This window comes from Gobio gobio (genome assembly GCF_949357685.1).
Source record: "Gobio gobio genome assembly, chromosome: 23".
Classification (NCBI taxonomy): domain Eukaryota; kingdom Metazoa; phylum Chordata; class Actinopteri; order Cypriniformes; family Gobionidae; genus Gobio; species Gobio gobio.
This window is the reverse complement of record NC_137119.1, coordinates 7,990,999-8,017,603: the sequence shown is the minus strand read 5'-3', so window position 1 is coordinate 8,017,603 and position 26,605 is coordinate 7,990,999. Positions and strand designations below refer to the sequence as shown.

Sequence of the window (26,605 nt, the reverse complement as noted above, 5' to 3'; positions counted from 1 at the left end):
ATATATATATATATATATATATTTTTTTTTTTTATTATAACAGTTTTTTTGTCTAAAATCTCAATGTTTCGGAAAAAATATTCCTTTTCTATACTATTAAAAATATAATAAATGATTGAACAATAATTTAATGCTGGTTTAAAATATTTTAGAAATTACGAACATCTAAGTCCAAGTCTGGTAAACAAAGACATCATAAGATGTAAAGATTCGATACAAATGATCATTTGTTTGAGGTGTGAATGCGTGATCTGCCTCCTCGGGGCATAAACTTGTATCTTTGATCTAATTTGCGTTCCCTGCTTTCTGCAATTGTACACCTTGAGCAAACGTGATTGACATGTCTCGGGGACCCGCCCTCGCCGCTCTGCGATTGGCGAGTGGCGCGCGGGGGGCGTGTCTGTCCGGCTGTCTTTTATACTCAGTGCGTCTGCTCTACAGCACTGATTTGTATGAGAAAGGCTCTCGCGAACACCACGAATGTAGAAAACGCGTTTACGCCGAGAGTTTTCTTGCCAACAGAGAAGTTTTGAATATTGGAACGCGGCTTTGTTTATTTTTTTTTAACAAATCGCCGGAGCGGGAATAAGGAGAGGAAATACGAAACGCTTGCATTTATTCCCTCAGCCATTTTGCCTGCGCCCGTCCGAGGGCTATTTATTCTCGGTATGCAACCCAACCGCAACTCCGTGCCGAACAAGTGAAGCGGAGATGGGTCTGCTCTGCAGGGTCTGAACCGAACTGTTTCCAGCGCTGCGTTGCTCGTGTCGACAGGGGGAAAGGATGGAGTGCTACCTGTTGGGGATTTACCTGTTCCTCGCGCTTGCCCTGCTGCCCCGGTCGAGCGGCACCACGGCCAAGGAGATCACCTGTCAGGAGATAGCCGTTCCTCTGTGCAAGGGCATCGGCTACAACTACACCTACATGCCCAACCAGTTCAACCACGACACGCAGGATGAAGCCGGCTTGGAGGTGCACCAGTTCTGGCCTCTGGTGGAGATCCAGTGCTCCCCGGATCTCAAGTTCTTCCTGTGCAGCATGTACACCCCCATATGCCTGGAGGACTATAAGAAACCCCTGCCGCCGTGTCGGAGCGTATGCGAGCGAGCCAAGGCTGGCTGCGCCCCGCTGATGCGGCAGTACGGCTTCCCTTGGCCGGACCGGATGAGGTGCGATCTGCTGCCCGTGCAGGGAGCACCTGACACGCTGTGCATGGACTACAACCGAACCGACTCCACCACGGTGTCGCCGGTGCTGTCCAAACCCACCAACTACCCGAGCAAAGCCTTTAACCCGCACAAAAAGAAAAGCGGGCGCGCTGGCGCCGGACCCAAAGCGACTAAACCCTGCGAGCCGGGCTGCCAGTGCCGCGCGCCGATGGTGGCGGTGAGCAGCGACCGACACCCGCTGTACAACCGCGTCAAGACGGGTCAGATCCCCAACTGCGCCATGCCGTGTCACAACCCGTATTTCACCCAGGACGAGCGGACTTTCACGGCCTTCTGGATCGGACTTTGGTCGGTGTTATGCTTCATCTCCACATTCGCCACCGTCGCGACCTTTCTAATAGACATGGAGCGGTTTAAATACCCCGAGCGCCCGATTATTTTCCTCTCGGCGTGCTACATGTTTGTGTCGATCGGCTACATTGTGCGACTGATCGCCGGGCACGAGAAAGTGGCCTGTAACCGGGAGTATGACGTGGAGCACATTCACTACGAAACCACCGGCCCCGCGCTGTGCACCGTTGTGTTTTTGTTGATTTATTTCTTTGGGATGGCCAGCTCGATATGGTGGGTCATCCTCTCGCTCACCTGGTTCCTCGCGGCGGGCATGAAGTGGGGCAACGAGGCCATCGCGGGCTACTCTCAGTACTTCCACCTGGCCGCCTGGCTCATCCCGTCCATGAAGTCCATCGCCGTGCTGGCGCTGAGCTCGGTGGACGGCGACCCGGTCGCCGGGATCTGCTACGTGGGCAACCAGAACCTGGACAACCTGCGGGGCTTCGTGCTGGCGCCGCTGGTGATCTACCTATTCATCGGCACCATGTTTCTTTTGGCTGGATTTGTGTCGCTCTTTAGGATCAGAAGCGTTATTAAGCAGGGTGGCACTAAAACGGACAAGCTAGAGAAGCTGATGATCCGGATCGGGATCTTCACGGTGCTCTACACCGTCCCCGCCACCATCATCGTGGCGTGTTACTTCTACGAGCAGCACAACAGACAAAGTTGGGAGATCACGCACAACTGTTCGTGCTTATTGGAGCAGGAGATCAAGAGGCCGGACTATGCCGTCTTCATGCTCAAATACTTCATGTGCCTTCTGGTGGGCATCACCTCTGGAGTTTGGACCTGGTCCGGCAAGACCCTGGAGTCCTGGAGGAGTTTCTGCACGCGCTGCTGCTGGGGCAGCAAGGGCTCCGGTGGCTCCATGTACAGTGACGTCAGCACGGGATTAACGTGGAGGTCCGGTACCGCCAGCTCAGTGTCCTGCCCCAAGCAGATGCCTTTGTCCCAGGTCTGAAACGAGAAATCCCTATTAATTGTCGGGGGTTCTCTTAGCCTTTCAGTCATTTGCATACAAATGAACTTGTTGATGGTTTCTATTAGCCGAAGAACTGGTTGAAACAATGCAGAAACAATTACGTTTCGCTAATTCCATTCTATTGATATGGACATGACATGCAATCAGTCATTCTTATAAGGAGAGTTTGGGCATTACATTGTTCCTATAGTGGAGTAACACACACACGTCCCCAACTTGCAGCATTTTGGCCTCCTTTGCTTTTTACACGTTGTTGTAAGACAAGTTTTGAATTGTCTGAACAATCAAAGATGGTTTGAATAAGCCTTAACGTCTTAGTGCCCAATTATTGTTGTCATTGTTATTATATACGGGTTGTCTATTGTTTTGTTTTTTAAATTGCGAAATGTATTTATACAAACTTGTAAATGGTGTATAAAAGAAGATTTATAAAATTATTGTACATTTGTATATAGTGTAGATGCCACATGCAAAGCAAATATGACGTTTATTTTGACAATAAAAACTTTTTGAGGAATCCGGACTCGTGGTAATGAGTGATCCGCATCTCCGCGGCTCTTTGTGGTCATTCCCATTGAAGATGCTTTTGTGGAGAAACTCTTTTAGCTATCTGAGGCCTAATTAGAGACAAGGGCCTTGTGCTGGAGAATCTCCGTAATTGTTGAACCCTTCACGTGCTTGCTACTTAATTTACTAAAAGAGGGCCGGGGAATGGGGTTTAAATGCAGGAAACGGGCCCTTTTCATCTGGGGAAACTTTGATCTTTCTTTTAAAGTAAAGAATAAAGGTGCCATGTAGATAGAACCTTTAGACTGATGCGCCACAGCGTTTTTTTATGTCTAATTTGAGACCGTTGTCCTTTGATCGACGTTGTAGAAATTTTTTGAAGCCCGGGGCCCCAGCCGTGTTTTGTTAGAGAGAACCTGTGACAGTTTAATTTTTGTTAACACTACCAAAACGTCCTTTTTGGGGGGGGATTTCAGCTGTGGTATTAATGGTAGTTACACTCGCAGGGACAGTGAATGGAAACCTACAGGTGGTCCCTTACGTCATCCTTTTTGTAAGACGCCAGTGGAGTTTCTTAGACAAAGAATGACCCAAAGTTTTTATATACTTGGAATGCTTTATTTCTCTAACAGGTTGGTCTGCTTACAACTAAACCACAAACCGGTTTAATCAACCTCTCGAACGCATTTCATACTCTGTGATTATGAGAAATCATTTACTCGATTAGACTCAAATACAACGGTCTATGATCTAAAATTCTTTGGCCTTCTATGAAAGTCTTCTATAAATGTTTCATAAGGGCCTGGTTTCACAGACAGGGTTTAGATTAAGTCAGGATTAGGCCTCAGTTCAATTAGGGCAGTTAAGTATCTTTTATAAATGTGCCTTATATATATTAAAAAAAAAAACATTACTGGTGTACATCTCGAGACAAAACTTTAGTCTATCTTAAGCCTTGTCTTGGTTAGAGTTGTAAAACCTTTTCCCATTTCTGTGAGCACTTCATTTAAAAACTTGATGTGGATGTATTTCCATCTTTAACACACAAAACAAACATGTTGGTGGATTCATGGTACTGTAAAAAGAGAAGGTAAGAAATAATGAAAACCGGTGTAAAGTTGTTCTTCATAAAAAGATAGGCCTAATACATGTATAGTGAACGACAATATTTGAAACTATTATCAGAGTGCATTCATATGAATCTTCAGACAACAATAAAGACTTGTTTTGATGGACTGTGTCTCCACCTAGCGGCCAATGTTAAGAATTACACACACTTGCCAAGTTTAGTTCACCTAAAACATGAATATTCCGTCATCATTTCACCCTCGAGCTGTTCCAAACCAATATGACTTTCTTTCTTTCTTCTTCTGAACATAAAATAAGATAGTTTAAAGAATGTCGGTAATTAAACAGCTGCTGGTCCCCATTGACTGGGGTCAATCAACCGTTTCGTTACATTCTTCATCTTTTGTGTTCAGCAGAAGAAAGAAACTCATACAGGTTTGAAACAACTTGAGGGCGAGTAGAAAATGTTGACAGAATTTTCATTTTTTGGGGGGTTAAGTAGCCTATCCCTTTAATTTGAGCGTTTTTATCGTCTTAATACTGCAACGCACGTTATCAGACGATTTATTAGGTTGTTTACACGCCTCAGCTCGAAGCTGTAGGCCTAAGTATAGCTACAGATATGTAAATGTATACACACCCGAGGGCAATACACGAACATTAAGTGCATTGTGTGTAAGATTTGTATAAGAAAGTGTGGAAATGTTTATTAAAAGGGCTAACTTCTACAGAAAAACGCCGGTTTGAGGGAGGCTAGCGATTTTTTTTTATTAAATAAATTAAAGCTTCTGTAGACCATTATTCCAATGTAAATGTCACAGAACATAACAGTTAACTATGACAAAAGTGCTGAAAAAGTTATACATAAATAAAGTAGGCCTATGATTAATATTTTGGAATAGCTTTCGTCCTTCCTCACTTGTGGTGAGCCCATATTATAATATCATAAATGATAGTAAAACTATGAGTCTTTCATGTAGTAGAATGTGTTAATAGTTAGCTTCACAATCACAGACAGAAAAAAACACTAAAAGGCAAATACCTACGAGAAGTTATTCCTCAAGAAACCGTTCAAAAAGCAAAAACCCCAGCGGTTCAATCTCAGCCAGGACGCTTTACATTTCAAATTAGAAATTACATATTTAATGAAAGATTGTTATCTGACAAACAATTTCGACCCATCTAATTTAATAAATCAATCATTGAAAGCCTCATCGAGAAGGCTAATCGGAAACGACCGTGATTTGTCTTTAGGTCCTAGCCTACTCTAAAGCGCTGAGGAAAGTAACAGCTAACATGTGACAACGCCGTCTACGCGCTGCTGCAGCAGAGGTCTACTGAACAGAACAATTCCTACAATCTCTGCATACAAGTTTGGCGTTGGTGATTTATTTAGCAAAACTATCCACACGCTGTATTAAAATGGCAACTGCTCAATTAATCTTAAAGGGATAGTTCACCCAAAAATGAAAATTAGCCCATAGGCCTAATTTACTCACCCCCAAGTCCTCCTAGGTGTAGGCCTATGACATTCTTCTTTCAGATGGATAAAATCGGAGTTATATTACAAAAGTCCAGGCTAATCCAAGCATTAGAATTTGATTCATAGTTGCTCTGTTTTTGAAGTCCATAAAAAGTGCATCGGTCCGTCAAATAACGTGCTCCATGCGGCTCCATGGTGTTAATAAAGGCCTTCTGAAGCGAATCGACGCGTTTGTGTAAGAAAAATATCCATATTTAAAACTTTATCAAGTAAACTTTCGGCCGACCGCCTTCCATGGAAAAGTGTTGAATGTTGAAAGTGAAACTCAAGATGCGTACGTGACGTCATGACGAGCGGACCTGGTCACGTTAGTCTTTCGATTGGCAGGGGAACTTTCAAAAATGTTACCATAAATTGAACACGGAAGGCGGTCGGTCGACAGTTTACTTGATAAAGTTTTAAATATGGATATTTTTCTTACACAAACGCATCGATTCGCTTCAGAAGGCCTTTATTAACACCCCAGAGCCGCGTGGAGCACGTTATTTGAAGGGCAGATGCACTTTTTATGGACTTCAAAAACAGAGCAACTATGAATCCAATTCTAATGCTTAGATTAGCCTGGACTTTTGTAATATAACTCTGATTTTATCCGTCTGAAAGAAGAATGGCATATACACCTAGGATGACTTGAGGGTGAGTAAATTATGGGCTAATTTTCATTTTTGGGTGAACTAACCCTTTAAATCTGGTACTTCTCCCAGATTTGAAGTCTTCAGAGGGGTTCGCCAGGGTTGCCCGGTTTCACCCTATTATTTTTAATAGCCGCTCAGCTCATTACATCTTATTTGCTGATTAGTAGTTTAAGGTATCAATATTGCTGATAATCATATTCTCATAAACCAGCTGACAACACCACTCTCTTTCTAAAAGATGATTCACAGATCCCTGTGGCTATATTAAAGTATTTTAAGCTTCTGGCTTAACTTTGAATCTAGATAAATGTGAGCTGCTTGCCATAAAATCTTGTTCTGCCACTTCCCTTTATAATATCCCAGTTAAATCTCAAGTCTGTTATTTAGGTATAACTTTGTAAAGATGACAATACTAGAGGTAGGTTCAACTTTGATCCAGTAGTGGCTGAAGCTAAGAAAAATATAAATTCCGGGTTCCAAAGGGACTTGTCTTTAAGAGGAAGGGCACTCCTTGCCCAAGCTCAGGGTAGGCAATTTCACTGATAACCTACCCTGCTCTCATCTGTGGTGAGGTCGATAGAATGCTTTTTGACTTCCTTCAGAAGACACTACATCAAAAAGTCTCTCGTTATAAGCAGTTATGATGATGGGGGTCTACATTTTCTTAACTTCTCTTCCTTAAACTATACAGGATAAATTGGTTAAGGCAATTTCTGAATGATTCCGATTACTTTTGGAATGCTATTCCCAATTATGTTTTCTCCAAAGTCGGTGGTCTCCCCTTTTTGTTGGTATGTAATTATATCATCTCTAAACTACCAATTAAATGATCAAACTTCCACAAACAGGTGCTTTTGGCCTGGCACTTAATTTATAAACACAACTTCAGTCCCCACCATAATTCTATCTGGAATAACCAGGATATCTGTTATAAAAAATAAATATATATATTTTTTAAAAATAAAATTATTTTAGTTTCTCAGCTTCTAAATAATAATGGTCACTTGCTTTCTTATTCTGAGTTCTTAACTAAATATTGTATTCCTGTCACCCCACGTGACTTTGCCATATGGGCGTCATTCCCAATGGAGCTATTGTTCTTTTAATAAACTCGGAGTCTTTATCCTCCGTTATTTCCTTGACTAATCCCTGTGAAACACAGACAGGGAAAATGTGCTTTGCATGCAGTCCTTCTCTCAGGAACAGAAAGATTCAACATCTCTTTCAGAATGATATAACTACTGTCCCTTCTGTTGTTTTTTACTGGAGTAATCATTATAATATTCCCTGGAAGAATGTGGGGTCTTTACCCAATAAATATTTAATTACGAATAAGGTTAAAGAGGTATCATATAAATTGCTACATCGGATGTACCCTGTGAATCTTTATATTAAGAAAAGGTTTCCGGAGAAGGATCCTCTTTGTCCTTTTGTGGACCCGTAGATGAGTCTGTCCCTCATCTCTTTTGGGAATGTGTCCATGTAACAATTTTTTGGGAACAATTCTGTTTATTAATATGTTCTTCACTCGTAGACAAGTTTTCTTTGTTGTGCAAGGATATTTTGTTTGGTTTTTATCCTGTTGATAAGAATCTAAAGGACAAAACATTTCTATTATTTTACTAGCTGATTTTTTTATTTTACATAAGTGCAATTTTGTGTCTTTTTTTGTATTGTTTATTATATTTTGTAAAGATTTGAAGTATTACTGATACAATATCTACCTCCAGCAATATTAAAGCCTTAAAATCCATAACATTGTGTACATCTTATAATATTCATTCTTTCCTATAATATACAGGCGATATATGTATGCTCTATGACGTTTTGCCTGATTGTTAAAAAGTGTCTCTTGAGACACCTCTATTATAATGAAATTTATATTACCCCTGGCCCTTTATGCATTTTGTCTATTTTTTGTTGTTATTTTTATGACGTTGTCAAAAGTGTTCCAATAATAAAAAAACAAAAAACAATAATTGACTGAATAATGAGTCTGAGATACTTTAATAGTGATTTAATTGAAAAGACACATGGAAGAGTTAAAACAATAAACGTATTATTTAGCCCAGCCTTACCTGACCAAGCAAAGACAACTTCCGGCCCGCTAGATAACGCCAATTTTAGGTACCTTCGACCAATCATTGCTACTTAAAGGGATAGTTCACAACAACAACAAAAAGAAAACTCTGTCATTACTCACCCTTCTCTTCTTTTTCTGCTGAACACCAAATAAGATATTTTGAAGAATATGGGGAACTCAACAGTTAATGGACCCCATTGACTTCCACAGTAAGGAAAACAAAATAGTATAGAAGTCAATGGGGTCCATCAACTGTTTGGTTCCCGACATTCAGAATAGGGTACAACGGGGCTAAAGCTCCACAGGGTAAAAGGCTCCTTTGATTTTATTATCCTCTAGACCACTAGATGGCACAAAAACCTGACTCAGCACTTTCCAAAGCTTTTCAAGATGCACTTGGGAATTTGTCTGATATTTGATGCAACCACGGGCAGCGCAAAGTTGATAAATATGATACCATATTTAACATGATAAATATCTGGCTGACTTTTCCATTTGTTGACATGACATGATTAGATGGTATCGTATATTAAGGTGGGTGTCCACCTTAGAGATAATCACCATATTTATAATGAACCCATAATTTAAAAATGTGATATTAATCATATCATATAGTAAAATATGATTTATTGTTACTGTAAATCTATATTAAATTATGGGATCTCCTTCAATGCTTTCAGAATCTTAACTTTTTTAAATGATTTTGTTCCTATATTTTTCAGATATATTTACTATATTAACATATTTTAATGACAGCATATTTATTGATCAAAAATGTATTATTGTATTCTTCAAAATCAACAGAAAATAGTGCAAAATTTGCTAAAGTGATTGTTTTGAATAAGTATTAACTTAGACATTATTAAAAACACATTTTAGCGAAAGTATTTGTACCAATACTGTTTGCCTTTTACCCTGTGTGTGGGGTTAAATGCCCTTGACACCCCATAGATTTTTAAGACTTTTAAACAAAATAAGCCACTTTTATGATTTATTTATACACAAAATCTGTTGCTCCATAAATGTTCAATACAAACATATATTTTTCTGTATATCATACAGTATAGGAGTAGTGCAAAGCACATTTTTTCTTAAGGTGTGCCTTTAGCCCCATCTTCTTTTGTGTCCAGCAGAACAACTTTAAGGGTGAGTAAATGATGACAGAATTTTCATTTTTGGATAAACTATCCCTTTAACCCAGGGGTGTCCAAAGTCGGCCCTGCAGAGTTTAGCTCCAACTTACCTCAACACACCTGCCTGGATATTTCTATGCCAAGATCTTGATTAGCTGGTTCAGGTGTGTTTAATTGAGGTTGGAGCTAAACTCCAACAATGGCCCTCCAGGAGCAGGATTGGACACCCCTGCTTTAACCTTTCCAAAAAAAAGAGAAAAAAAAGAAGCATTATCAACTCCTGCCAGCAGAGGGCGCTGCGTCTCTGTGAGAGCAGTAACAGTGGAAGCTGCACATGGGTGTCAGGCAAGTTCCTTGGTTTATTCAAACCATTTCGGGGCAAAATTTCACCTTGAATACATCATATCAAGAACAAACTCCAAAAACAACCTTAATTTTTCTCTTTGAAAAAACGTGTTATGCAATAAAATGCATTAATGCGGTGACAATATGATAACAGCAACCAAAGCGCCACAAGAATGCAGAGAATTGGCTAATTGCAAACAAAAAAACAGTTTACATGCTTGATAAATCACAGAATCGTTGTAGTCCTTATAAACACCTTTAAGCTTTCCTCGTTGGTAATGCAATGCAATAAAATGCTGTAAAAGGTAAATATTTTAGGCCTATAGAAACATGCAAGCAGTTCATTTATACATTTGATGTATTCCCTGAGTCTCCTGAAGAAATTTCAAACACAATATGTACGTCCATAACACCTAGCAGCATCAGTGATGTATAAGGAAACATCACAAATAGGCAAACCTTGAGGTCTCTGGTGTGTTTAATAAGACACATGACTAACATTGTGAGGACAGAACGGCTGCGGTCTAGGTGACTGTCCAAAGCAAACACGTCCAATCGTTTGCATGTTGCGGCTGGCTTCTGAGAGTCTGAAATGCGTGCATTGTCTTGCTCTCGTGTTACACCAGATTATGGAGCTCTATTTTAAGTGTTTGTTATAAACTCCAAACCAAAGTGCAGAGGGTCCTTGAAATAGTGTTGCAAGCTACCTCCATAAATACAAAAGCGGTCTGGGCAGTAATTGCTTTATGATAGGGTGCTGCTGACTGAGACTTGACAGTCCCTGAGATTTTGCAGGCTAGAGGATTTTGAAGCAGGTAGCACCTTCGTACCCTCAGGGTTGTTCTTGTTTGGTGGCCACCCCAGTTGAAGCAGAAAATATGTCAGTCTCCGCTTTTCTTGGGTGGTTGCAACTGGCCTGTTTTTAGAATGGCCTTCGGTGTCCCCTGATTGTAGCAAGGTCAGGGCCCGTCTGGTTGGTGAAAGAAAAAGCCAACACAAACACAGGTGGATGCGGATGGGCGTAGTTGATCCGAGGGTTGGCATGTATCCATGACGTTGACGTCTTCTAATAATACCTCACATTTCACCTCTACAATCAATCTATTCCAGTCAAGTTCCAAACTTTTCTTTGCAACTTACGTGCGTTTGAAATGTCACTTCAGAACTTCCAATGTATGAGAATAGTAGGGATGTGCGCAATGACTAATTTCATAACCGTTTAAACTGAAATTTTGGAACCGACTAGTCTAGCCCCGCACCCTGGAGACGGTCTGTATGCGATCCACTTGAAAGACCACTTAAACAAAGTCAAATGCCGCTAAAAATAGGTCAGACACGTGCGACATGCTTGCCTTGCATTATGATCATTGTATTATAACTTGAGCGTTCACTTAGGCAACATTAGCCATTATAGACATATTCAAATCAACTCGAGTCAATAAGTTCAAAACTAATAGCATATTATAAAAATTCCTCAAATAAAAGTTAGTTCACATAAGTCGTACATAAGGTATTGTTGTTCGTTACCACAGCAACTACTACTTGGGTATCCAGGTTTTATACAGTCCAATACTGCGTTCCACTCCAGTTTTAGACACGCACTTGCGAAATTCCCTTAGCACTTCCCCTCGGGGGAATCCCCGCCGCCATTTTGAAGTGCGTTCCACTTCGTGAAGTGGACAAGGGAAGTCTATATGGACAGACCCTTGCTCCCTCGATTTTGACCAAGGGAGCGAGTCTACTTCATATGTACACTTCAGGCAGCTTCATATACCACAATGCAACACGATTGTGATGTCACCGCATATCGTGTTTAATTTACCCCACCACAAACAACTCTATGATATTTTTATTATTTTTAAAAACATTTAAAACAACCCAAGTACACCTATATACATATAGAATGCTGCATTAAACAATTTTGTAAAGGAAAAAAATAATGAATCAACTCCACAGTGGATTCGAAGTGATCAAGGGCTTCGGACGTTCCAGTTCAGTCCATTGCAAATGTTCCTCCAGTAGTGGGCACTCATGCAACGTAAGCAATGACGCACATCCGAGTGAACGAGACGGAGGGAAGTTAACGAGTGAAGGGCATAATAAAAATGAACTGGAACACAGCAAAAGTCCCTTTAAGACAAGTAATTTCACTCGGCGGCCATCTTTGAAACGCCACTCGGGCATGCAAGTGCAGCTCTTATCTCTTTGAATGTGGAAACATCAAATTCTCCAAAACTGTTCGCCAAGCTTACGATTCAATTTCATATGTTAGAATCACCAATGAAATCTGACAACAACGGTCTCATAAATTTGGTTTCTAAACGCTCGAATAATGACAAAAAACTGCATTTTTCAGCCTTGGCAAAGCTAATGTGCATGTGCAATCTCAGAAGACTGCCTGTTTCTATAGCAACCGGAGCTTCTAACGATCAACGACAATCAACGATTGGCTCTTTCATTTAGAAGGCGGGGCTTATTCGCCATATTGGGCGTTGCACTTTCTCCCATTCAAAAGTAATCGGAGTGTACCGTCTTCCTAAAGTCTTTGATACAGTTTATGGTTGAACATGCGTCTAATGTATGAAAAGTATCTGTACACATGACGGGCGGCAAAATCGCAAGAAAAGCATGGCGTGTACTGACAACAACACATTATTCAACCGTATTTTCTTATCGTTAGGATGTTGATATAGCAACTGTTCAAGTGTTTCATTCATAATGTTCCTCCTTTAATACCGTATTGTCCCTCATAACCAGTAGCATGACAAGCCTAAGCAAGCTTAATTGTTATACTAGTTTGATACAAAGCAGAACAATAAATAAATGTGCAACAGCAACGAAAAATTGCAAACGACTAGTATTTTCCAAGTCGACTACCAGCAGCACTATTGCTTAATCGACTAGTCGGCTAGTCTCACACATCCCTAGAGGATACATGCTAAAAATGGCAGAAGCCAAATTCAAATGGATAGTCTTGTGGAGTAACAGTCAAACCCACTCTGACCTCTTCTCTTCGCCATCTCCACTGGAAGTCGGTATGTCTTCACCCGTGGTCACTTCTACCAGAGTATATTGTCCTACTCTTCTGGTGCACACCCCTGTTGCTCCCGAGACATCAATTGCACCTTGCGCAGCTAGTTTGTCCCTTCGTGGAGGTGGCGGAGGTTTGAGACGACCGCGTTTGCTAACTCGGATGGATCTAGGAGTCCCCGAAGGCTCAGTGGGGTACAGAGCCACTTCACTGCCCTCTCTTACCATCCCCTCTTCTTGGGTGGGTTGGTAGCTGCTGTTGTCGTCATTGTTGTTGGAACCAGGCATTCCAGAAATTGTAGACATTCCTGCAAGAGGTAAGGGTGGAGGAGGGTCGTCATCCAAAAGCACAGAAGCAGCTTCATCGCCACTCGAGTTTCTGGTCCCTCTCTTGCGGAACCCTCCCGATCCCTTCACGTCTTGAGGTGGCGGGATGCTCACATCCGTACCTTGATTCCCGTTCCCTGACAGGTAGTACTGCTCCTCTGAGTACATCTTCTCCACCAGCATCTTTCTTTTGCTTTTTTGCCTCACGGAGCGCTTGATGGCGCAGATTAAGTCACACATGTTTAGCAGCAAGGACAAAGCGGCTGCCCCAAACATGAAGTTCAGCATGATAGTTTTCTCAGTGGGTCTAGAGATGTAGCAGTCCACCGTGGTTGTGCACGGTGTCTGCTGACACATGAAGCGTCTGGGGATGTGGAAGCCAAACAAGTAATAATGGGCAGCTCCAAATCCGGCTTCTACAAGTATCCGAAGCAACAGATGCAAGATGTAGGCTCCTGTGAAGTTCTGCACCCGCCCCTTCTCCGCCTTCACAACAGTCTTACAAAGAGATGCTTTGCTGAACGATTCCTGATGGATCTTATAGATGGAGTCAGCTTTTATGGACTCGGAAGTTCCGCTATCAACAGATATGCCAGAACTCACTTTGTGGATCACATAGACGATAAACATCATGTAGGGAAGGCACAGGGTAGTGATCTGCACCAGCCAGAATCGGAAAAGGGAAAGAGGGGCAAACATGTCGTAGCACACATTGGCACAACCGGGCTGGATGGTGTTGCACACAAATCGCTCCTGCTCATCCTGGTAGAGGGGATAACCAGCAAACAGCAAGACTGGGATCCTTAGGAATACCACCAAGATGAGCCATGCTTTCCCTAGGGAAAGAAAGAGAGCATACAGATCTTATTCAGAAATAAACTATAATGTACCTTTTCAAATTGGTCTGGAAATTGATTTAATGTTGTTCAATTGATCAAATAAGCTATCCAGGTATTCTTTTGACAAATGAAACTTCAGTATTGTTTTAATGACAATATATAAGATATGCTTCAATTGTTTTAGAGCATCTAGCATATCAATTTTGTGACCTAAAGAATTTTTTCAATATTACTTCAACACTTTACAGACATTTTAATTTACAGTCACACACTTACATGTACTTGCAGTGCACTTACCTAAGAAACTGGTAATATATGGTAACTACGTGGGTTGAGGTTAGGTTTAGGGTTAGTTATTACCCAGTTATTGTCATAACTATAATAAGTACATAGTATGTACATGGGGACAGATCTGGGTAGATTACCATTACATTACATATTTAAGGTAATGTAATCTGACTACTTTTGGATTACTTTTGACCTAGCTTCTCACATTTGAGTAGAATAATCTTGTACCATATTGATATAAAAATACAAAGAAAAAGAAAATATATTCAATTTTTAGTTATCAACAACATGAAGTGCATTAAATATTACACTACGTCAGGGTTTCCCAGAATGGGGTTCGTGAGTTTAATGAAAAGCTTTTAAGTAAATCAGTTTGCCTACATGTCATGTGATCATTAACCAACATCAGAGAACCGTGAACTTAATTTTATTATTTATTATTTTTATTGACTTAATTTTATTATTGACCTAACTTACAAATGAAAATCTCAGGGGTACTTCAATTAAATATATTAAGTCAAAGAAACTTCAGGTGACAAAAAAGTTGGAGGATCCCTGCATTGCATGTAAATATGAAATGACGTGAATTTACATTTTAATGTGTTTGAAAGACAAAAGCATTCCAAAGACATTAATGCATGATTAAATAACTCCCTGAAACTGAGTGATAATTCAAATAATAATTAATATGTTAATCAGGAGTTAATTAAATATGCAATGTTGCATTGTTGAGAAAACAGCAAAAGTTAAATGAGTTCAGTAAATGCAGTGATCAAATGCTCAGTTTTCAGTGATAGTCACATGACCAGTGGCTGCTGGTCTGTGTGTCCGATTCCACAAACCTTCCGAACATAATATAAGCAGTAGGCTTTTTTTTGTTGCAATTTTTTAGCAGAAATTTTAAAATATAAAAAAAGCAGTAGTAAGGAGAACAAAGTGCTACCTCATCTTGAATTATAATTTTGCATTATGCATTAACTGTCAAAACTCTGTAAATACTAAACAGTGATACAATGGGCCAAAGTATTTGTACAGTTCAGAATGTATAAATATCATTGCATGAGATACTAAAGTAAATAAACGTGGCATGAGAAATTAAGAAACTGGTGTCAAGGTGATTTATATCGGATGAAGTCGGGTGTAGTTTATCTAATTTATTACCAACATCTACTAACGTTTGACAACCAGCAAGTGTACAGATATCTTCATTTTCAACAGTATGTCTATTGTCTTATCATTTAAAATCTAACAAACGTATGTGCATGTAAAATTAATGAAATCAAATACAATAACATTCAGACATTGTAGGTGGTTTCGGTGCCCAAATGCTTTCTGGAGCCCCTGTATAAATGCGTTTTAAAACAGTGAAAGCGCACACATACCTGTGAGAGTGATGTTGTGGTTCAGTGTTATGAAGATCACGCCTGAAGCAGAAGGTTTAGCCATGCCAGCAGATTTTGGCCTCCAAGCCCCGAGAGCAAAACACAGAATATCTCACAGGTCAAAACACAGCCTACTTGATTCCACATAAGAATAAGAGTTTTACAGACTGTATTAAACTCAGTCCAAGCGGGCATTAAAAATAAACCCCATTTATAAGCACTCAAAATCCTAGTCAGGTCCTATATACCAGGTCAGGTGTAATCCGCAACGGCGAGACTCGCGAGTAACCACCAACTTGGCTTCCAGTCTTACCTCTTCCTCTGTCCTGACAACAACTGTTCTCAGACAACAGAAGACGAGAGATGTGAGCTCCATTGTAGGGCTATTCTTACCCACCAAAGGCATGTCGGCAACGCAGGCCTTGCTGTGATATTCAGGCTCTGTTTGCCCTTACAGGAGAATAACTAGCTGGATCAGGCATCAAATAACCCGTATTCAATCCTCATGTATGATGGAAAGCATTTCAATACCAGTTCCTAGAGGTCATGTCTAAGCTCTCAGGTGGCAGAATCCTTGGGAAAGACTTTTTGTGCGGACATGAATTTCATCATGGTGCATTTATTTGATGTTAAGATACTATAGACATTTACATAATTGAGTCTTTTGTTGGGTGTTGAGATCACACAGCAAATGTAATGGTTTCACTTTATTTTGATGGTCTCATTAACAGACAACTCACATTAGAGTATTAGTAGACTGGTAGATTTAGGGTTAGCAAAGTTACTTACAGTCAATAGAATGTCTGTTGAAGGACCATCACAATAAAGAGTTGGCAGATATTAAGCAGACAGTCTACTGATACTCTATTGAGAGTTGAAATGTAGTTGCAAAGTAGTCAACAGAATGTTCAAAAGGGACCATGAAAATAAACTTTTGTTCTGAAAGCTATACGGTCCCGTTTGTTTGGTGTCTGTTAGCTATGCGCTAGGTTGTTATTATTACGTTATTAAAAAGAATCCCCTCTTTAGCTCTGTCCTTGAGGTGTTTGACATGACTGGATGCCATGGGATCAGAGTAGATCCTGATGGAATCTCTAGAAGCTTTTAGCTTCATCTAAACAACCTCTGAATGAGGGACATCTGGACCGAGCTTTTGAAGGACTTGCGTTTTAATGAATGGAGACTTATGGGTACACACATTATATATTGGCAGCTGCTAGCGAACACTTACTGTAAAAGCTTTTTTGATATATTGAGGGAAGTTGTAGTGGAGGCTGTTTTGCATCTGACTTTCTTGGGTTTTGCTTAAGTATTATTATTAATCTGTCTTGGGAAATCAAGTAGGGAGATTATTTCTTTTTTTGGAATGTGTTTTTGAGATTAATTACACTAGGAGTACAGCAAATTGCATCCTGTTTTTAAAAGCGAGTAGGCGAACAACAGTTTAATTTTATGCCTGCATGGAAAGAACTATGCAAATCATACCGCATTTGCAAGTCTAACCAAATTTGTTCTTTTCAACACACAAATACACTCCCCACATTTGTCGAGACTCACAATTCAGAACAGATGATATGTCCCACATGACTGTTAATACAGCCTTAAATATTTTTCGCTTCTATACCTCTGTAATTGGATTATCTGGCCAGCTCTGCTAAATAAAGGTCAATTTTTAGGCAACTAGCAATGGTGTAGTTCACCAGGGACACATTTAGAGGCGCAAAGCCAAAGACTTAGGATGGAAAATGCATAGACCATATGCTAAGTTCAGAATGACTTGCCAGTATAGCCAATGCATTATTTTTGGACATGCACTATTTTGCCAAAAGTATTGGGACACCCCTCCAAATCATTGAATTCAGGTGTTCCAATCACTTCCATGGCCACAGGTGTTTAAAATCAAGCACTAGTCATGCAGACGCTTCTACAGACATTTTTGAAAGAATGGGTCGCTCTCAGGAGCTCAGTGAACTCAAGCGTGGTACCGTCAAAAATTTCCCAAAATTTCCTCACTACTAAATATTCCACGGTCAACTGTTAGTGCTATTATAACAAAGTGGAAGCAATTGGGTACAACAGCAACTTGGCCATGTACAATCACAGAGCGGGGTCAGCGCATGCTGAGGAGCACAGTGTGCAGAAGTCACCAACTCTCTGCAGAGTCAATAGCTACAGACCTCCAAACTTTGTGTGGCCTTCAGATTAGCTCAAGAACAGTGCGTGGAGCTTCATGGAATGGGTTTCTATGGCCGAGCAGCTCATCCAAGCCTTACATCACCAAGTGCAATGCAAAGCGTGGGATGCAGGGGTGTAAAGCACGCTTTCACTGGACTCTAGAGCAGTGGAGACGTGTTCTCTGGATTGATCAAACGCGCTTCTCTGTCTGGCAATCCGATGGACGAGTCTGGGTTTGGCGGTCGCCAGGAGAACGGTAGTTGCCTGACTGCATTGTGTGAAGTGTAAAGTTTGATGGAGGGGGGATTATGGTGTGTGGTTGTTTTTCAGGGGTTGGCCTTGGCCCCTTCGTTCCAGTGAAAGGAACTCTTAATGCTTCAGCATACCAAGACATTTTGGACAATTTCATGCTCCCAACATTGTGGGAACAGATTGGAGATGTCCCTTTCCTGTTCCAACATGTGCACTAGTACACAAAGCAAGGTCCATAAAGACATGGATGAGTGAGTTTGGTGTGGAGGAACTTGATTGGCCTGCACAGAGTCCTGACCTCAACCCGATAGAACACCTTTGGGATGAATTAGAGCGGAGACCTTCTCGTCCAACATCAGTGCCTGACCTCACAAATGTGCTTCTAGAGGAATGATCAAAAATTCCCACAAACACACTCCTAAACCTTGTGGAAAGCCTTCCCTGAAGAGTTGAAGCTGTTATAGCTGCAAAGGGTGGGCCAACTCCATATTAAACCCTACGGATTATGAATGGGATGTCATTAAAGTTCATGTGCATGTAAAGGCCCCAAAACTTTTGGCGATATAATGTATGTCATTTAACTATTTATTTCATATAATTAGGTTAAATGCAAGTATGACTGTATTTGATTGGTTTCTAGGGAAAATTACATCAAATTTGGGGAGGGCTTTATAGCTCCAACATTCCATTTCTTAAAGCTCTCTTAAAGAGGCAATATGATGCTTTTTAATTTTTTCCTTTTCATATTTATTTGTGCATGCAGAAGATTGGCAGAGTAACAAAGCTCATAGTGTCCCACAAAAGACAATAATACTCCACATAATGGGAATTTTGACAACCGTGTCTGTATTTGACCATTCCGGCACAAAGAGATCTGAATTTGGGATTCCCCACATTGAATTTTTTTTTCTCCACAACTTACTGTGCATAATAACCAAGTCTTTTTGAAGATCCCCGTTAAATGTACACACTCTTCTCTGACATCTTTGCGCCTGACTTGATCTCCTCCTCAGTGCTCTATAATATCCTACCTTCACTAACTGCAAGATAATCGAATTGAGATTGGATGGTAATTTTCTTCTCCAAAATATACTATGACGAGATTAGCCTAATCAAAGGAAGCCATTCTTGTGTGACAGAAGATTACTTTTACACGATCACCTAGCAAAGATAATCTAGGAAAGATAAAATACAGGATTCTTTTCATAAGTCGGGACACAAAAAATAGAGCTGAAATATGGGACTTTCCCAGGGTAAAACAGGACATCTGGCCCTAGCTTGAGGTGTTTGGCCAATCACAACGCACTGGTTCAGCTGACCTATCAAATGCACTCTGAACTTTTCAGAAGGAGGGGCTTTGTGGTAATCAAATCAGACTGGGAATAGAGATGCTGCAATAATGTTCAGTCTCAAGTTTTTTGAACATGTTAACCTATTCTAGTACACCCAATAAACAAATTAATGACATTTTATGACTTTTTATCATTTTTCCCCAAACTTTCATGGCCCCCAGAAAATGTTGTTCTATGAATATCGGAACATGCAATATATCAAAAGAAAGGACAGAGCCTCTGCTTTTAAACAAAAGAAAAAACATTGAATTCTAGCTTCATGCATTCTAAACACCTGAATGTGTATTTATCTGGATGGAATTCAGAACAATTATTAAAACATAGATGGAGTAGATTGAGTCCATTAATAGGGCTCGGGCGCTGCGTTGCATTCTGGGACGTGGCGGCCATGTTGATGGCCTCGCGAATGTAAACATACAGCAAATCGAACGAGGAGAAGCAGAGTTGGGAGAAAGAAAAACTATGTTAAAATCCCGAAAAGGATGTGGAATTTACCGGGATACGTTAAATAGGGAAGCCAGGGACCGGTATATGGACAAAATTGGAACTATTAACGGTTTGGATTCATATGAAATTTGCAGTTCACAAATGGATGGGTTCAGGAGCTGCAGACCATGAAGCCTTTGTAACGTTAACCTTTTACCTTGAAGCATTCTGCACCGTTCTGTGTTCTCGGGTTGCACTACTTGCAAATAAACACTGAAAAATATCTGATTGTGTGACACTTCTTGCTTTTGCACATTATACGGTTATTGCGATTGTGTGACACTTCTTGCTTTTGCACATTATATTGATTTAAGTATATTTATTTTGAAGATTGTGGGTATGGATGCAACAGACACTTATGGCTGTATTTAATGCACATTTATTTTATTTCAACGCTAGGGCTCATGTTTGTCAGAGCACAACATACATACACAATCTTATAGAGGAATGTCATGTCTTCGTCCTTGCTTGGCAACACCATGTGAATCGGTACTTTATCTGACAAAATAGTGTACTTGTTGCGGACGGTTACAATCACCCTTTCCACGTGAATTCGGAGGTGGGCATTTTTTCTTGTGCTCCCCACATCTCTTGCATCCAGCTGACAGCGTTCTTTTGTGAAAGCAGGGATCTTTACCTCGGCACACATAAGTCCCACACTGTCCTTTATGTCAAAGCCGCGATCAGCCAACACCATATCCCCAGGTAACAGTTTGTCTTACAAGCGCGATCCAAGCTAGCCGACGACTCTGTTACCTCGGATACTTGGTCTCCGTGGTTGCGTCTCCAAGCAGGAAAGAGGTGGAAAGTTAATCCATTTTCGAACTTTTTCCCATGGCGATTATGTGATCTAGTGTTACACCCCACAATGCAGCAACGGTTTACCATGGTTTCCAATAATAACGCCAAATTAAGACACACGACTGAGAGGGAGCACGTCTATAAACAGTGCGCAGTAGTCCGAGTAGCAGCAAATGAGGCCATCAACATGGCCGCCACGCAAAGTAATGACGTCATACGCCCGAGCCCTATACCCCCAAAACTTCAGTCGTTTCCTCTTCATGGGTTCGTCATTTCATGCGTTAACGTTAGGCAGTTTTGATTTATATGCTGTTTAATGATCGCGTTAGCTTACATGTGCGTAAGCAATGCTTCTATTGCTTGATTCTGCTTTTTTTTTCATCTGTCTTTTGATCTGCAATGGAGGTTATGGGCAACAAACGTCCAAATTCTGTAAAACAGGTCGCATCGCTTCCAGTTCAGGTCTTTTGTATGTGCTTTGTTAAATAAAGAGCCGTTTTACTAAAGATGCCTTCAAAGGAGCAAGCAAGGATGAGCATTAACCGATGTCCATCACATATGCAGATTGATATCTAAAAGTGTCTGCTCGCAACTCAACTGACTTTTAGGGTGAAATAAAATGCTGGGTGAGCTCATCCAATCAGCATGATCAGTGCCCAAGTCCCACCCCCGGAAGTTCCTGAACTTTGAAAAAATACTACCCTCGCGAGCAGGGCCGTTTTGAGGGGGAAATATTTACCCAGAACTTCATTTATACCCCGGTTCCTGCGGTCGAAACACACCGAGTACCACCCCAAAGTCCCTAGCTCCAGGGGAAAGTTACTGCGGTGGAAACGCGGCTTAAAATTTAGATATTTAAAACGAATAAAACGGCAGCAATAAAAATAACTAGCTATGCTAGCTGAGTTCATAGATATCGCCGTCAGTTTGTACTGCCGTTTTCTACAAGCAGATGCAATGAGACCCGTTTTCCTGTTTGTTCGCGTGTCCTGCGGTATAAAGACTATAGCGCCCCTACTGTATAACAGTGAAAACATGGATTCCTGGAAAATTACGCCAATGGCGGACAAAGTGTTTACATAGCCTACTATGGCCTCTTTCATGTAACTTATGAGGTGACCAAGACTAGTTGTCCAAAAGTTTAATTATGGAAATATTTGTTCACTCTAGCAGCAGTTTCTAGTTGAAACCAGTCTGAAAATTAAGGTGAATTCTGTCCTCTAAACTACAATAAAATCAGGCAATTATTTTGCCACCAAATGTCATTGCTTTTTTGTCCTTTGGCAATGGGGAAATGTTTAAAGACTTTTATGGTTTTTAAAAAAAAAAAGATTGTATGGTTTTGTGTTAATGCAGAAATGGACATTTAGAGGGACAATATGTACATTGAAATATCCAAACAACACTAGAACAATGTTATACATTTTGTTGACTTGTGTACTTATTTTCCCAAATGTTTCCAAGAATGTTTAAATCCAGAGAAAAACACAATTTTAACCAGGACAATTAATTGTAACTTAATTGTAAAAATCTAGTAATCTGTACTATTCACATACTATTCCTTGTTTACTCTGAAAACCCAAGTTAAGATTAATTGATTGGTTTGAGTGCCATTTTGTCAAGCCCCCAAAAAATAAAACATCCCCTCACCATTATGGTGATCAGTGTTCCATATGGTTGGCCACTTGGAACATTAATATTAGTATAACTCTCTTCCTATTGATGCAGCAATGCAACAATAAATCACATTTGGTTTCAAAGGCAGAGAAGTAATAAATAGGTTGCTTTTAAAAGTTGAGTTGGCTTCTGACTGAATAATTAACTATGGTTAAAGGGTTAGTTCACCCAAAAATGAAAATTCTGTCATTAATTACTTACCCTCATGTCGTTCGACACCCGTAAGACCTCCGTTCATCTTCGGAACAGAAATGAAGATATTTTAGTTGAAATCTGATGGCTCTGATGACGTAGTGATGACGATTTCAAAACAAGGCATCATGAAGCTTCGAAGCGTTATGAATCAGTGAGTCGAATCATGATTCAGATCGCATGTCAAACCGCCAAACTGCTGAAATTTGGCGATTCAAACTGCTGATTCGACTCACTGATTCATAACACTTCGAAGCTTCATGATGCCTTGTTTATGTAAGTCGTTATTTAGGGTCTTTTTGCGCACAAAAACTATTCTCGCCGATTCATAGTTATTTTAGAACCACTGTAGTGAGATAGACTTTGTAACGACGTCTTTAGTACCTTTTAAGGGTCTTGAGAGTGTAAAGTGCCATTGTGCCAATGGAGGCCTTTCAGAGCCATCAGATTTCAACTAAAATATCTTCATTTCTGTTCCGAAGATGAACGGAGGTCTTACGGGTGTCGAACGACATGAGGGTAAGTAATTAAATGACAGAATTTTCATTTTTGGGTGAACTAACCCTTTAATGATTTAGTCAGAAATTAAGGTCACCTTTAAAATTAACCTATGTAATTTTTCCCTTTATGTCGTATAGAGATTGTTTATATTTATTCAGCATACAAAACACAACAATGGTAGCTATACTAAGTCACGAGTAAATCTAAAGTAAAAGATCAAGTGCTCTCTACAGTTCTTTTTAAGTCACTAGAACTCTTGTGTAAGTGAACTATAGTAACTAAGCATTTGTTAGCACAACATTCTATTCCTATTTCACTTTACTTGTTTTTTAAGGCAACCCTCGACGTTCGGTTTTATTTTGAAGAAACCGTGGAAACACCAAAGACGCTTTAATATATGATGTGTTTTATTAGACATGTGAGGAACTGTTTGGATACATTCATCGACAGAAAACGAATCATTGTTATACAGCTCAACTTAAATCTGGTTTTCTTGATTTACCGCGAGTACGATGTTTTACCATGCCTAATATCGATCTAGCTCACTGCAGTGTGCAACAAGTGTCTCATAGCTGTCGAGCGAACGCACAGAGTAGCATTATAACATAACTTTCAGCACACTCAAATGTATCTAATATGATAAAACAATGCTACGTTACCTCACATACACAAGTCGTCTGCGGCAGAATAAAAGCTCTACTGCTCTCGAGCCATGTGTCGCGCTCGTCTCTCATTAGCAATGGTTCCAGCGGCCTCGTTCCGCTCCAACGGCTCTCAGCCCCACCCTACTTCATACTACAGTAACGTTAATAAATTATCCATGAATATGATTTCTGCCCGAGTCCCGTTGGATTACTTTCCACCTGCTGAAGAGGTGAAGATGACAACTCCCATGATTCCGCAAAATCAAAGCATCATCAAGCTACACCTTTGTGTTGAATAAGCGACCTCTAGCTGCGAAAATTACATATTGTGCCTTAAGAAAAATTATAACCCGGAAAAAAAATGTGAGGTCCTCCCAGAATATTGTAGTCCCTAATCCTGCATAACGTGATCAGGCTCAATGAAAACACATAGAATCAGTTTTATTGCATCTTTAAAAGTTTATTCTTGTGGCGGTTCCTAAACATTGCTTCTGAACTGGGAGCATCAGTTAAAATCATAGTCCGAGAACCAAAGAAACTGCATGCAACCATTGTAGCCTCCAGCTCCCGGGCGGATGGCCGCAGGCGACTGGGTTCACTTAGTTAAACAGAAAGTAGAATGAACTAAGATCATACATAGGAGATAGGAGTCAGCCTTTGGCACAATGGAAACAGATAGGAAGGGTTTGACCTTTGGAACAGAAACAAATGACAACAACAATGTATTATTCATGAGAACAGGCATACAACCAGTGACTGAATATAAAATTAAAACTCACAACTACAGCAGTTTTCTTATTTTCACAGGAAACCATTTATAGTATAAATGTTCTGAAAGATTTGTAATTTCCTAGAAATTGCAATGAAAATGAGAAGGATTACAGAGAGAGGGAAAGATCAAGAGAGGTATTAAATAAGAATCAAAAACTCTATGCAGAGGTAGAGTTCAGTGCACACGGCTAAAACATGCCACTCGCCTCGAGTTTACAACACCTTCATCAGATCCAACGCTGGGCTGCATCCTCACAGAAAATAAATAGAGTAATACAATCTTCAAATGCTTTTAATCAGTCTTTCGATTTATGATTCCGCTTTCCTCCCCGAAGACACTTTCCCCCAACGTTTTCCCTGATTTCAAACCTTTTCCAACACTTTTAAAATGTGCAGAGGGAGTCTAAAGCGCCGCCGCCATTTACAAAGAACAGATCTTCCTTCAGAAGAACTTTGGTAAAACCTTCCTTCATCTTTAGGAATAAACCAAAACAAACATCTGTGTTTGCTGTCTTTAACGCTTTGTCCAGTATGTTTGTCACACAAGTAATCTAGACACGCATGCTTTGCTCAGTCTCACGAAACAAGTCGAGAACATGTCTGGGTTATATTTCACCCCAAAATCTAAAGAAATGAAACATTATATATTGTATAAATAAGATAATTAAGCCTATTAACCACATTTTCCCCCAAAAAATTTCATTCGCATGGAAGTTTGTTTCCACCACAGAATAAAAAAGGTAATAGCGACTTTTTTCCCCTCAAAGTTTGTATCTCACAACGCTGAGAAATCCTGAAAGTAAGAATTGTGAGATGTAAACTCACATTTCCAGGAAAAATATGGAGGGTCAGAAAGGACAATTTTTTGCAATTTTGAGTTTGTCTCGCAATTCTATGGAAGCTTGTTTCCGCAATTTAATAATAAAATAATTTAAAAGATGATTGTGACTTTTTAGCTCACAATTATGACTTTTTCTCGCAATTGCGAGGTTACATCTCGCAATTCAGAATAGCATGATATAAAGTTGCAATTGTGAGTTATGTCAGAATTACGAGATATAAACCTGCAATTGTGAGAAATAAAGTCAGAATTGTGAGTTAAAAAGTCGCAATTATCTTTTAAATAGTTTTATTCAGTGACGGAAACCAGCTTCCATAGAGTTGCTAGACAAACTCACAATTGCAAGAAATTTTCACCAGAAAAGAAGTTTAAATCTCACAATTCTGACTTTTTCTCGCAATTCTGACCTTTTCTCGCAATTCTGACTTTTTTTCGCAATTCTGACAATTTTCCTCGCAATTCTGACTTTTCTCAGAATTGAGAGATATAACTCGCAATTGCAGGTTATGTAGTTCAATTCTGAGGGGAAAAAATATATATAAACTCGCAATTTCCACAATTGTGACTAAATCTCGCAATTCTGATTTTATAACTCGCAATTGCAAGTAATCACGCAAGTCTGAGATAGAAGTCAGAATTGTGAGATAAAAAGTCAATTTTTTTAATTCAGTGGCAGAAACAAACTTCCATACAGTTTTCCCCTCGCAAGAGTTTGTATCTAACAATTGCAAGAAAAAATTCAGAATTGCGAGAAAAACGTGCAATTCTGACTTTTTTCTTGCAACTGCAAGTTTATATCTCACAATTCTGACTTGCAATAAAGTTGCAATTTATATACATTTGCAATTGTGAGTTGTCAGAATTGTTAGATATCAATTCTGATATAAATTCTGTAAATTCTGATTTTTTTCTTGCAATTCTGTTTTTTTTAATTGTGAGATATAAACTCGCAAATGCAAGTTATAAAGTCCAATTTTGAGGGGAAAAATTATATAAACTTGCAATTCTCAGAAAAAAAGTCAGTTGACATTTTTCTCAGAATTGAAGTTTACATCTTTTCGTGTATCTTTATAACATTCAATTGTGACTTTATATCTCGCAATTCTAACTTTATAACTCGCAATTGCAAGTTATCACGCAATTCTGAGAAAGAAGTCAGAATTGTGAGATAAAAAGTAATTTTTTATTC

At 39.9% G+C, this 26,605-nt stretch overlaps 3 protein-coding genes across 5 annotated transcripts in view; 1 reads left to right on the top strand and 2 right to left on the bottom strand.

The window, feature by feature from the left end:
- Positions 1-448: 448 nt before the first annotated feature.
- On the top strand, positions 449-3,053 carry fzd8a (frizzled class receptor 8a). The gene has a single exon (XM_079806693.1). The coding sequence runs from the start codon at positions 784-786 to the stop codon at positions 2,521-2,523; it is 1,740 nt and encodes a 579-aa protein (XP_079662819.1). The 5' UTR covers positions 449-783; the 3' UTR covers positions 2,524-3,053.
- An 8,639-nt stretch (positions 3,054-11,692) lies between these two features.
- Positions 11,693-16,062, bottom strand: gjd4 (gap junction protein delta 4). Its single transcript, XM_079805717.1, has 2 exons — positions 15,725-16,062; positions 11,693-14,051 (listed from the first exon to the last, which is right to left on the bottom strand). The coding sequence occupies exons 1-2, from the start codon at positions 15,786-15,788 to the stop codon at positions 12,847-12,849; spliced, it is 1,269 nt and encodes a 422-aa protein (XP_079661843.1). The 5' UTR covers positions 15,789-16,062; the 3' UTR covers positions 11,693-12,846.
- Positions 16,063-24,248: 8,186 nt separating this feature from the next.
- The window catches only part of ccny (cyclin Y), a 99,322-nt gene continuing 96,965 nt past the window's right edge, over positions 24,249-26,605 (bottom strand). For 2 of the 3 annotated variants that reach the window (XR_013815660.1, XR_013815661.1), the window contains one exon: positions 24,251-24,495. The gene's annotated coding sequence lies outside the window, so the exon portion shown is untranslated. Of the gene's footprint in view, positions 24,496-26,605 lie in introns of all 3 variants that reach the window. The other variant, XR_013815659.1, reaches the window with a different exon arrangement.